This window comes from Equus asinus, chromosome 5, assembly GCF_041296235.1.
Source record: "Equus asinus isolate D_3611 breed Donkey chromosome 5, EquAss-T2T_v2, whole genome shotgun sequence".
Taxonomy (NCBI): Eukaryota; Metazoa; Chordata; class Mammalia; order Perissodactyla; family Equidae; genus Equus; species Equus asinus.
Genome location: NC_091794.1, coordinates 72,639,027 through 72,652,704, shown reverse-complemented (window position 1 = coordinate 72,652,704; position 13,678 = coordinate 72,639,027). Strand labels below are relative to the sequence as shown.

Sequence of the window (13,678 nt, the reverse complement as noted above, 5' to 3'; positions counted from 1 at the left end):
CATACTTTGTTACTTGAAATACACATGTTCTTTGACCTCCTCCATTTCTTTTCAGTCAGCTGGCTCCTTCCAGCCTAGCTTGCACAGTCTTTCCTTCCTCCCTCCTTCCTTCTTCTTTTCCACAAACTTTTTTTTTGAGGAAGATGAGTTAACTACTGCCAATCCTCCTCTTTTTGCTGAGGAAGACTGGCCCTGAACTAACTCCCATGCCCATCTTCCTCTGCTTTATACCTGGGACGCCTAACAGCATGGCTTTTTGCCAAGCAGTGCCACGTCCGCACCCAGGATCCGAACTGGTGAACCCTGGGCCGCTGAGAAGCAGAACATGCGCACTTAACCGCTGCGCCACGGGGCCGGCCCTCCGCAAACTTTTAATTGAGCATTTTCTATGTGCCAGGCAGTGTACCAAGTGCAGGGGTGGTAAAGTTGAAAGACACGTGGATTCATCACCTTGCCCACGTTCTCAACTCCCTTGCCCATTTGCCTTTGTGCAAAACCCCTACCTGTGTCAACCAAAGCTTCCACTTTCACTTTGCATCCCAAATTACCTACCTGAGCTCTACTCTACTGCCCCTCTCAGCCAGAATTCTCCAAAACATAGCTTACACCTGTTCTGTTCATTTCCTAGGTCCTCATTCACCCTTCAACCTACCATGGTCAGCCTTCCACGCTCACCACTCCAGTGTGTCATCAAATGGTCTCCTAACCATAAAATGCAATGACCACTTTGCAGACTTTGCTTTACTTGGCCTCCAAACCACTTTTGACATTAGCTGCATCACCTTGGGTAGTCACTTAATCTCTCTGAACCTCAGTTTCCTTATCACTGAAAGAGAGATAATAGCATCTTCCTGGTAGAACTGTTGAGGAATTCAATAAGACAATATATAAAGAAAAAAATCCTGGCCGGCCTGGTGGCGCAGTGGTTAAGTTCGCACATTCTGCTTCTCGGCAGCCCGAGGTTTGCCAGTTCGGATCCTGGGTGCGGACATGGTACTGCTTGGCAAAAACCATGCTGTGGTTGGCATCCCACATCTAAAGTAGAGGAAGATGGGCATGGGTGTTTGCTCAGGGCCAGTCTTCCTCAGCAAAAAGAGGAGGATTGGCAGCAGTTAGCTCAGGGCTAATCTTCCTCAAAAAAAAAAAGTGGGGGGCTGGCCTGGTGGTGCAGTGGTTAAGTGCGCATGTTCTGCTTCAGCAATCCGGGGTTTGCCGGTTCGGATCCCAGCTGCAGACATGGCACCACTTGGCAAGCCATGCTGTGGTAGGCGTCCCACATATAAAAGTAGAGGAAGGTTGGCACGGATATTAGCTCAGGGTCAGTCTTCCTCAGAAAAAAGAGGATTGACAGCAGTTAGCTCAGGGCTAATCTTCCTCAAAAAAAAAAAAAGAAAAGAAAAGAAAAGAAAGAAAAAAATCCACTGGTACACAATAGGTGTTTAACAAGGATTAAGTTCTGAGTCACTTAGTTTGGTTTCCTCCGTCTGACACCCAGGAAAGGTTTCCCTTGGCTGTACGAACATTCTGATCTCTGGAAAGGGTCATTTCCCAGAGCAATTTATGCAGTCATTCAACAAAAAATTATTGAGCAACTACTATGTGCCTCTTCTAGACACCGTTCTAGGTGCTGCAGATATGGCAATGAACACAACAGAGAAACACTGTTCTCAGGAAGCTAAGTTAATGGTGAAGAGAGAAAGACAATGAATAAACATACAAACAGGAAACCAGTCACATAGTGAAAAGTATTCTAAAAACTAGTCATACAAATGTTCACAAGGGAACTTTTAGGGGTGATGGAAATGTTCTATATATTAGCTGTGGTAGTCACACAGGTCAATACATTTTTCAAAATTCAATGAATGATACACTTTAAATGGGTACGTTTTATTGTACATAAATTACATCTCGAAAGGGTTGAGTTAAAAAAATTAAGTCATATAAAGGGATAGAGTATAATTCTATATATGGGGAATAATTTTCGATAAAGCAAACAAAAAAAGCCCCTCCAAGGAGACGTTTAAGCAGAAACCTGAATGATGAGAAGGACATCATGTGAAGATCTGGGAGAAGAACATTCCAGTCTGAAGGCACAGTAAGTCACAGGCCTTGAGATGGGACTGAATTTGTAGTGCTTGAGAAACAGCAGGAAAGCCAATGTGGCCGGAATGTAGTGAAGAAGCAGGAGATAAGATGGAAGAGGTAGGGGCCAGGCCTGTGGCCTAGTGGTCAAGTTCAGTGCACTCTGCTTTGGCAGCCGGGCTGGGTTCCTGGGCAAGGACCCAAACCACTCATCAGCAGCCATGCTGTGGTGGCAACCCACATACAAAATAGAGGAAGACCGGCACATATGTTAGCTCAGGGTGAGTCTTCCTCCAGCAAAGCAAAAATAAAAAGATTGGAGAGGTAGGCATAGATCAGATCATGGAGGTTCTTACAGGTCATGGCGAGAAGGCTGGCTATTTTAAATCTAATAGGAAGGCAGTGGCAGTTTTTAAGTTCCATTATGATACAATCTGGTTTACATTTCAAAAGGATTGTTTTGAAATTTATATAGGAAGAGACTAGGAGAAAGCAGAAACAGAAGCAGAGAAGCCACTCATATTACTGCAATAATCCAGATGAGTAATGATGGTGGCTTGGACCAGGGTGGGTAGCAATACGGAAGGTACAAAAATACCATGTGCAGAATATATTTGGAGCGTAGAGTCAATTGGACTTGCTGCTAGATTCAGTGAGGGAGAAGAAAATAAAGGAATCAAAGATGACTTTTAGATTTCTGACCTAAACAACCAGATGAATGTTTGGGGCACCTACTAAGGTGGAGAAGATCACGGGGAGAGCAAGTCGGGAGTTTGTTTTGCAAACACAAGAGTTTGTTTTAGTCATGTTAAGTCTGAAGATGCTCATGAATTTATGGACATCTGTTAGATACCAGCCTCTCATGAGTTTGGTAGGACAAGTCAGTGCCTAAATCTACCCAGCTTTAAGTACCCTAACAGTATTGGATTTCTGGATTGTCTAAACTGAGGATAAGCCTCAGAACCCTGGGGACACCACTAGCCAACCCTCTGCAGCCACTGAGCGGCATCAGCCCCTCAGCACGTCTCTCTGACAGCTCCCCTTTCAGCATCACAATTACATTTTGGGTTGATTCCTTTAAGGTAGGCACTTGACCTCAACAATTACATGTCTCTGAGTCCTACCTACTGCAGGAAGGTTTCCGGGAACATCACTTCTCTTCACGGGCTGTGACTTTTTGGTGTGTGTGTTCAGTTTGCTGTATTTCAAAGTTCAATTCAACCATTCAATCACTCAACAATCCTTTTCCAGGCACTTCTCTAAGCCAGGCCCTGACTTTGACGCTGGAAACACAGAGGAAAATCAGGCAAATAGACAACCGTAGTGTGAGCAGTGCTGATACCAAGGAAGCACAGAGGCTGACGGAACTAGGGGAGGCCCAGGCAAGGCTTCCTGGAGGAGGCGACGTCATGCACAACAGCCTTTCCTGCACATAAGGTGTTGGATTTTGCTCATGATTTTGGCCTCATCAACTGTCCTGGGGCTTGGGACTTGGACCCCTCCCCCTTTCTTTGATTCCAAGGAATATTTCAAAAATCTTTGTTGATAACACCCTTGGGCATTTCACTCCTGCCACACTGGGCAAGGGGAATTCAGTCCTTGGGGAAGTGACTGCAGGTCTGTGCATGTTCTCTGCCTGCTGGCAGGAGGAACTGTGGTGTGAGTAAAGCCACACCAGGCAGGCGGGTGGGCCGAGGAGCTAGCAGTCAGAAAAGCCCAGCCTCACAGGGCTCACTGCAAAGGGTGGCTGAGGCCAATCAGGAAATGCGGGACCATGAACCTACCCTTGGAAGACACTTGTGCCTTGTCAAAAGGTTCCCCCACAGCCAGTCAAGTGAAGCTGAGGGCTTCCTACATCCCACTCTTCACCCAAATCCCAACGTCTCTTCTGTCTGCTCCCTCTTCTGTTTTCACCCCTTCCAACACACACGCCACTTCCCACCTCCCAACTCCGCCCCCCCCCCCCCCCCCCCCCCCCCCCCACCGCCCCTGGCCTCTCTACTTTTCACTGAGAAGATTACCATAGCCTCCCAGATGGTTTTTCTGTCTCCAGCTTCAACTCTGGTCAGCTTCACAGTACATCCTCCACATTTTTGCTGAAGTGCTTTTTCTAATACCCACGCCAGGTCTAGTTTCTCCCCTACTTACCACCTTCACTAGCTCCCCACTGCTCAGCGAAAGGCCAGGCTCCTGAGCCCCCTTGATCTAGCCCCTGCCTGCTCTCCCCTTTACACTCTCCAGTGCCCTGAAGATGTCCCTAGGGCTGTGTCATAACTTGGAACCTTTATACATGCTCTTCTTGACTGCAATGCCCTTCTCTCATCCCTGCCCATCTGATAAATTCTTATTCATCCTTCAAAACGCTGCTTGAGTTTCACCTTCTCCCTGAAGCCTTCCTGTCCAATCCCCTTGCCTGGGCGTATTCATTCCTTCTTCTGCACCACCTCTGCACTTTGTTCTCAATACAGTGTTACTTGTATCACAGATTGGGAAATTGACTCTCAGAAAGGGGAAAGGACAATGAGCTATCACCTCACAACCATCAGAATGGCTATAATTAACAAGACAAGAAATAACAAGTGTTGGAGAAGATGTGGAGAAAAGGAAACTCTCATACACTGCTGATGGGAGTGCAAACTGGTGCAGCCACTATGGAAAGCAGTGTGGAGAGTCCTCAAAAAATTAAGAACAGAACTACCATACAGTCCAGCTATTCCAGTGCTGGGTATCTATCCAAAGAACATGAAAACATGAATGCACCCCTATGTCCACTGCAGCATTATTCAAATAGCCAAGATGTGGAAACAACCTAGGTGACTATCAAGGGACAAATGGATAAAGGAGATGTGGTATATAGACACAATGGAGTACTGCTTAGCCATAAAAAAACATGAAATCTTGCCATTTCCAACAATGTGGGTGGACCTTGAGGGTATTATGCTAAGCAAAATAAATCAGAGGAAGAAAGTCAAATACCATGTGATCTCACTCATAAATAGAAGATAAAAACAACAAACAACCACATAGAGACAGAGATTGGATTGGTGGTTACCAGAGGGGAGGGGGGGAGGGAGGAGGGCAAAGCAGGTGATTAGTATGGTGATGGGTTGTAACTAGTCTTTGGGTGGTGAATATGATGCAATCTATACAGAAATAGATTGTATTTGATGCACACATTATATAAATGAAATTTATATAATGTTATAAACCAATGTTACCTCAATTATAAAAAAAAATGAATTTAAAAAAGGGGGGAAAAAAGAAAGGGGAAAGGGCTTATCTAGGCTTTCAGGGTGGAATATGGACTCAAATTTTAAAAACTCTGATTCCTAGGCAAGTGGTCTATCCACTGCACGCTCAAAGAATTAATCAGACTCCACACACACACACACACACACACACACACACAGTATTTGGTGGTCTGAAACAGTGCCATTGAACATCTGTCCTTAGGTAAGGAACCTGCGGTAATTGCCTGATGTTCCTGAGGTGTTCTAGGAAGAAGGCTGGGCAACGTCACGCTCAAGATCCTTTGAGCTCTGATGTTTTACAAAACACAAAAAATTTCACTATCACAATTAATGCTCACATTTTCCCTCCAGGGTTCCCTTGTTTGTGTTTTTAGGATGAAAAGAAGGGAACAGGCCTTTATTGCACACCTACTATATACTAGGGGCAACGCTTTACACATCTTATTTAATTCTCAGAACAATTTCGCAAGATCCATACTATTGTCCTGATTTTATAGAGAAGGAAATTGAAATGCACGTTGGGGGAGCTACTCGCCCAGGGTCACGCAGCTAGGAAGGAACAAGCAAGGATTTGAACTGTAGACGGCTGGGGCAGGTGACTCAGGAGGACGAGGTAGGGTCTGATCTCGCCCCCTTCGCCTCCCCAGTCCCTTCGCCGGGCCTCTTACCCTCGTCTTCAAACTCCTCGCGCAAGTAGACCCGGCGCTGCGCCTGCGCCCCCGAGGTGCAGGTGGCCAGCAGCAGCAGTGGCAGCAGCGGCAGCCCCTTCATGCTGCCGACCCGGCCTTCCTACGCCCAGCCTCAGAGGGCCGCTACCCTGGCTAGGTGCTCTTCGCCGCGGCTGCCGCTACGGCTGCCTGGACCCTGGGGCGGGGGCTGAGATCACCTGCACCCCGCACCGACTGCCTCTCATTTGCGGCCTTGGGCGATATAAGCACCACAGCCAATGGTTGAGGACCACGCGCAGAGCGCGCTGGAGGATGGAGATGCGGGGACCGACTAAATGTTGAGGGAGCTACAGGGCAGGATCCCTAGGGTGTAGGGTAGTGGCAGGGCCAGCTGAGGCTGGCCTCTCGGGTCCTGTGAGCCTGCTCAATGTCAGTATAGCCGGTTTCAAAGTACTCTCACATGCTTCCTTCCATCATCCCTCTGTCCCTCCATCCCTCCTTCCCTCTATCCCTTTATCCTTCCTTCCTTCCTTCCATCCATCCATCCATCCATCCATCCACTGGGCCTATGCAGAACAGTGTGATGTCTGTTTATTTTAACAGAAACACATAAGGCCTGAGGGGGCCCAGAAGAGACTCTAAACCAGCATAAGATCTCAGGGAAGGCTTCCTGGAAGAGATGACGCTGAGGTTAGCCAGGCAGGAAGAAATGGGAGGAGGGGGAAGAGGAGCGAAAGAAATAGTATGTGCAAAGGCCCAGAGGAGGGAAGGACTTGTAAGTTAATATCACTTTACAACAACCCAATACTATGCAATCAGTGTTATGTCTCCTACTGTAAGAAAACTCAGGCTGTAAGAGTGAAAAAAGCACCAACATTTGTTGATCATCATACTGTGTGCTAAGCACTGCACCAGGCACTTAATATGCATTATATTATATTATTTATTTATTTATTTTAAAAGATTTTTTTAATTTTTCCTTTTTCTCCCAAAGCACCCCCCCATACATAGTTGTGTATTTTTAGTTGTGGGTCCTTCTGGTTGTGCTATGTGGGATACTGCCTTAGCATGGCTTGATGAGGAGTGCCATGTCCACGCCCAGCATTCGAACCTGCGAAACCCTGGGCCACCAAAGCAGAGCGCACAAACTTAACCACTCAGGCACGGGGCTGGCTCCCGCATTATATTATTTAATCTTCACATCAGTCTTGTGGGTTTGGTGTTATTACACTCATTTTACAGGTGAATAAACTGATGCTCTGAGAGACAAAGTGACTTGCCAAGGTCAGACAGAGATGGAATAGGGACTAGAACTCAGGCCTTCTTATTCCAGTGCCTTCACTACACCTTCATTCCACTATTCATCTATGCAGTACCTATTTATTGAGGTCTGACTATGTGCCAGGCCCTGGGCTAGGTGCAGACGACACAGTGGAGAGCTAGGCTGACAAGTATCCTGCTGTCACAGAGCTCACTGTCTAGTGGGGGAGACAAAATCATCAAGGAAGCAAATAAACATCAGATAATGATATGCATTCTGAAAAAGTAAAACAAGCTTAGGACTTAGAGAGTTAGGGAGAGATGGGGGAAGGCTGACGGGTGGGGGAGGGGTGGGAAGTCCCCCCTGGGGTGACGCTGGTTGAGATCCGAATGAGAAGCCATGTATTGATCTGGGGGCTAGTGTTCCAGGCAGAGGTAGCATCAAATGCAGAGACTCAGAGGAGGGGAAAGATGGCCAGTGTGGCTTGAGCACAGTGGGCAAGGAGGACAAGGTCAGGAGGTGAGAAATCAAGACCTCAAATGGGCCCGTAAGCCATGGGAAGACTTTGTAACTGGCGCAGTGGGAATCCCTTGAAGGGAGTGACATTATTGGATTTACATTTTTGAAAGATCACTTTGGTTGCTGTGTGCTAAGCTGAGGATGTCAACATATAATCAATTGAAGATATCAAGTAGACAGTTAAAATACGTACATCTGGAGTTCAGATGAGGTCTTGGCTGTGAACATAAATTGGGGAGTATAGAAGTGGTATTTTAAGCCACATAGCTAGAAGAGATCTTTCTAAGAGGGAGGAGAGATTGGCCAAGAATCATGCCAAGTACTCTGGCACTGGAGAACCCCAACCCTGAGACGTGGGCAGAGAAATTCGAGGCAGCAAGGGAAATCTTGACTGGCTCCATAAGAAAGAGCTTCCTTTAGAATTCTAGGTTTCTTACCCGTTGGCAGGGTGGTCTTCTCCTAAGAGGAGTGGCAAAATTGCAATTCAACTAATATTTACTGATGATCTACTGTGGGCAGGATGCTGTGCCAAGTCCTGGGGGGACAAAGGACCCAATCCTTGCTCATCGGGGATTCTCGAGACAGTTGGAGAGACAGACCTTTAGGCAACTAACTTAAGACCAGGGAAACCTGAGTTCAGTGCTGTAATAAAGGAAAGAACAGCAAGAGCACAGGGGCAGAGAGCTGTGCCAAACAGCATGCAATGTCTTGGCTTGAATCATCTCATGCAGTCCTCACAATAACAAAAGCTATCATTATTCCGATTTTATAGAAGAACTGAGTCTTAGAGAGATGGTAGGTAACTTGCCCAAGGATACACAACCGACAGGTAGTAAAGCCCGGATAGACAGCCAGGTCTGCCTGATGTCAGAGCCCAAGTGCTGCATCACTGTTAACTTTTGTGAACGTGATAGATCTGGAGTGTAAGGTTTCTGGGAAGATGGAGAGTCCAAAGAAGAGGAACAAAGAGGTAAAGGGAAAAGGTGAGAAGGGCCAAAATGGTCCAGGTCTTGAATGCCAGCAGAAGGAGTTTGGATTTGGTTCTTCCAGCCAGGGTTTTTCAACCTCAGCCAATTATTTGGGGCCCAATAATTCTTTGTTGCGGGGACTGTCCTCTGCATTGTAGGATGTTTAGCAGCATCCCTGGCTTTTACTCATTAGATGCCAATAACACTCCCTGCACAGTTGTGACAACTAAAAATATCTCCAAATGTCAAATGTCTCCCTGGCGGAACGGAGGGGTGGGGGGTGGGGGTGGGGTTGTGTGCAAAACTGGTCCCCAGTTGAGAACCATTGCTCTAGGCACTGATGGGGTTTGGGATTTTGAACGGAACGTGACATGATGAGCACTAGGAGTTCTCTCTTAAAACTAATAACCCCTACCATTGTTATGTTTCAATTCTGATAACTTGCAATCACTCGGTCAATTTTGGTAACGTTCCCACAGAGTCTGTTCATTTTTTTGGGAAACAAGTAGATTAAGTCGACCAAGTGCTCCTCAAGGGCAGCGACCACTGTGGCTTCTTTGTTTTTATAGTCTCAGTTCCTAGCAGAGTGAATGTTAAACAAATAGATGAATTTTTAAATTTTATTACATACATAATTGTATTTACTTTTAGGATATCATGCTGACATCAGAGATTTGTCAGAGGTCTGATATATAGTGTAAGACAAGTATCATTGTTTGCAAGCAAAGAAAGATGTCTGTTTTAATCTTTTGATCCAAAAATTCTGCAAATTGATAAAATGCATAGACTTATTTACAGGTCTGTTGTCCAGATGGGAAAGGCCCGCGTGATTTTTGCCGCATCCACAGGGCTTTCTTCAGTCTGTAAGAATGCACTGTAAATTGTGCACTGTATAGAGCACTTTGGGGTGTTTCAGTGCAATTTAATTCAGCATTTATTGAGCTACCCCTAGGAACCAGGCACTAGGAGAGGAATAAAGACACAGTTTCCATCCTCTAGATGCATCTAATCAAAAGGGATGTCAGGCTTACCAGGGCCTGCCTGACCTTGTTCTGTCCCTTACCAGCAGCGTATTCTTGGCAATCAGGGTTATATTATGACTTTTGTAGGTCCTAGGCACTTTTGCCTTCTTGGGCCCCTTTCTCCTTAAAAACAGTATCTAGGGGCTGGCCTAGTGGTGCAGTGGTTAAGTTCATGCACTCCACTTCAGTGGCCCCAGGGTTCACCGGTTCAGATCCCAAGCAGGGACCTATGCACTGCTTATCAAGCCATGCTGTGGCAGGTGTCCCACATGTAAAGTAGAGGAAGATGGGCACGGTTGTTAGCTCAGGGCCAAGCTTCCTCAGCAAAAAGAGGAGGATGGGTGGCAAATGTTAGCTCAGGGATAATCTTCCTCAAAAAAAAAGTATTTAAAGGTATATTTATGACTGCATTGACATGAAGACAAATATAATGCAGGCTGATTCATTATTATATATTCATTATTATTATATTCATTTTTTGCATCTGAGTCTAAAACAAATTAACTTGGGCCCTAAGCATCGTGCCTAATATGCCTAATGGATAAGTCGGCTCTGGGGCCAATTACTGACTTCACCTAGTTCTCATTTCCTTCTCCTTAAAATTCCAGTTTTGACAGGTTGTTATAGGATTGCTTGAGATATTTAGAAGCTGCATGAGGGGCTGGCCGGGTGGCATAGTGGTTAAGTTCACATGCTCTGCTTCTGTGGCCTGTGGTTTGCCAGTTTGGATCCTGGATGTGGACCTACACACTGCTCATCAGGCCATGCTGTGGTGGCAACCCACATAGAAGAACTAGAAGGACTTACAACTAGGATATACAACTATGTTCTGGAGTTTGGGGGAGAAAAAAAAATGAAGAGTGGCAACAGATGTTAGCTCAGGGCCAATCTTCCTCACCAAAAAAAAAGAAAGAAAGGAAGAAAAAGAAGCTGCACAAGGGCTTGTTCTCCACTGTGTACCTAGAGCACTTGGCAGAGAGTAAGCACGCAATAAGATGAATGTGAAGTTATCCACACAGCACCAGAATGCAGTAAACACTTGAAAACTATCAGATTTCTTTCACCAGACCATCTAGAGAACAGTTCAGGGCATATATAAATAGATATCAGAAAGCTAGAGCGTATGGTACAGACCCTGCCTAACAGGAATTTGGGTCAGAGAGGATTGTGTGGGTCAATCAGTTCATACGCTTTTTAAGTTTTTATTTGTCAGTGCATCCATCCCCTGGGTCCACTTAATTGCCTTAGTAACACAATCTCTAGCTATACAGATAGGAAAGGGAGTGTTGAAAACCATCAATTTGACACTCCTGTATGGTGTATTTATGTATGTAGGCAGTTGTACCAGGATTGCTGTGTCTCCAAATCCTCTGCAGATTTAATTACAAGGCTACAAAATGAGTGCATAAATTATGCACCACAGCCCATGTTTTGGAAATCACTGTGTAGTCCTGGGAATTAGATAGGAGGTTAGATCTTTGTAATTGATATGCTCCCATGTAAGGGTTGAAACCCTATGGATCTGTGAGAATTGTTTTCTGTCTAAAGACAGTGTGTCTACAGTTCTGCAGGGCTAGCTAGACATTTAAACTCCAAACAATAGATATCAGAAGGAAAAGAACTTTAGAAACAGTTATCCAATCCGGCCCAGGTCTCCCTCTCTGGCCTCATCTCCCACCGTGGGTTCACTGGTTCCTCTCACCCCACTGCTTCCAGAAGGATATGCCATTTCCCAAATGTACAATACATAGTCTCAAGCCATTGTGCCTTTACCTGTGCTGTTCTCTTTGGAATAGTCTTCCCTTCTTCACTCTGGGAAACCCCAGAGAGAGTGCCTATTCCTAGTAGCTACTCTACAAGTGTCAGTTTCTCCTTCTTGAGTAAGGAAACAAAGTTTGCATGTTGGTAAGCTCAGTTCAAATGCTGTTTTCTTTGGAAGCCTTTCCTACCTTCCCTAGAAAGAAAGAGAAAAGGAATGCACTTGTGTTGGACACCAATTATGTGGAAGCACTGCGCTGGATCCTTTGCATTAATCATCTTATTTAATCCTCTGGGCATTTTTCTGTGGCAGGTATTCTTTTTGTTTTTTAAATTTTTTTAAGATTTTATTTTTCCTTTTTCTCCCAAAAGCCCCCCAGTACATAGTGGTGTATTTTTAGTTGTGGGTCCTTCTAGTTGTGGCATGTGGGACGCTGCCTCAGCATGGCCTGATGAGCGGTGCCCTGTCCGTGCCCAAGATCCGAACCGGCGAAACCATGGGCTGCCTGCCGAAGCAGAGTGCAAGAACTTAACCAGTCGGCCACGGGGCCAGCTGCACGTGGCAGGTATCCTTATTCTCAGTTCCCAGGCTAAGAACCTGAGGTCTCAAGGTTAAGCATCTTGGCCAATGTCCCATGTTAGTAAAGGGTGGAGGTGGCACTGGAGTCCAGTTTTGACTGGCTGTCTCTCTTAGGCAAATTGGTTCCATTATCGGAGCTCCCAAAGCCTTTCCATGACACTCCTACCCTAACACACGTCTCCCTGTATGGTAATTTATTTATATACCATCATAATCTGTCTCCTTCACTGAACTCTTGAATCAGAGACCAAATCCTACTTCTCTCTGCATCCTTAATATGTGGCACAATGACTGTGTACAGTGGGTGCTCGAAACATGTTGATAGAATGAGGCGAATAATAACAAAGCACTTTGCAGTCTGCAAAACATTTTCAAATATATGACTTCATGTAATTATAAACAAGCATAAGATAAAGTCCCTGCCCTTTGAAGTTAGCAATATAAGTGAGAATACAAGCTATACGAAGATGAAAAAGATAATGAACAAAACAGTATTAGGACTAACAACAGCATATAGAGATATAATAAAATAAATTAACTGAAGCCAAAGAGAATGAAGGCTGAGAAAAAGACTTTTAGACTTGGAGAGAAAACCATCTTAGATCTCCATTTTAGGAGATTTGGTGGGACATTTTTAACACCGTATCTTATTTCCTCTTCACAAAAACCCAGTCAAGTGAGTAATGTTGCCTCTATTTCCCAGAAAGGGAACAAAGACTCTTTGTTTGAGAGGTCAAGTGTTTTGCCCAGGGTCACACAGCTGGTTTATAGCAGAGCCCATTCTGTGTTCCAGTCTCTAAGGTCCTCTTCTTCTTTTTTTTTTTTATTGATGATAGCTGGATAATTCTGTGCCAATATTTTAGAGGATACTAATAATTTATATGTTATTCTTTACAGGCAACAAAAACATTTTAGCGGGGTCTTCTGGCTAAGCAGTGTGGTATAGTAAAATTAGCATGTGTCTTGGTTTGTGTCGGAATGCAAGTAACTTATTTAGGATGTGATGTCAGGAAACCTGGGTGGGAGTAAGGTAGTGAGACAGGTGAGTGGAGGAAGCCAAAAACATATATGTAATCAAGCTAGTTACTATGGTAGCCTCCCGAAGCTCAGTTATGCTGAAGAACTCTGGGAGACAGTATAGGACACATTCAGGGTAGCCCAATAGAGAGGTGAGGAAGCTGGGGCATCCACCAACTCCCCATCCATCATTGAGGTCAGGGCTGCTTCTGGCAACATTAAATCTCTGAAGCTCCCAGGTTGTTCTTCACACAGGCCAAGGATGTTCTCTGGCCAGAAAGAAAAAATAAGTTTTCAGGCAAAGAGATACAGGAATTCTCTATAAGTGGCTTTCAGTGTGTAGAAGTGAATACCAAGAAAACATGGACAAGAAAGCAATAGCATCTGCTATGTAATGTAATGGGATACAAATCCTGCCTCTACCACTTCATTCTACACTCAAAAGAAACTCATTAGGTATTTATTGTTAGGTCCATAATACACTGAGCCAGGGGTCACTAACTATGGTTTGAAGGCAAATCTGACCTGCGGCTTGTTTTTGTAAATAAAGTT

The 13,678-nt window shown here is 45.1% G+C and overlaps 1 protein-coding gene across 1 annotated transcript in view; it reads right to left on the bottom strand.

Annotated features, from left to right (window-relative positions):
* The window catches only part of LOC106825998 (calreticulin-like), a 44,961-nt gene extending 38,857 nt beyond the window's left edge, over window positions 1–6,104 (bottom strand). The window contains exon 1 of the mRNA XM_070511418.1: window positions 6,002–6,104. Within this exon, the coding sequence (XP_070367519.1) occupies window positions 6,002–6,104 (103 nt within the window). The remainder of the gene's footprint in view (window positions 1–6,001) is intronic.
* Window positions 6,105–13,678: the final 7,574 nt, after the last annotated feature.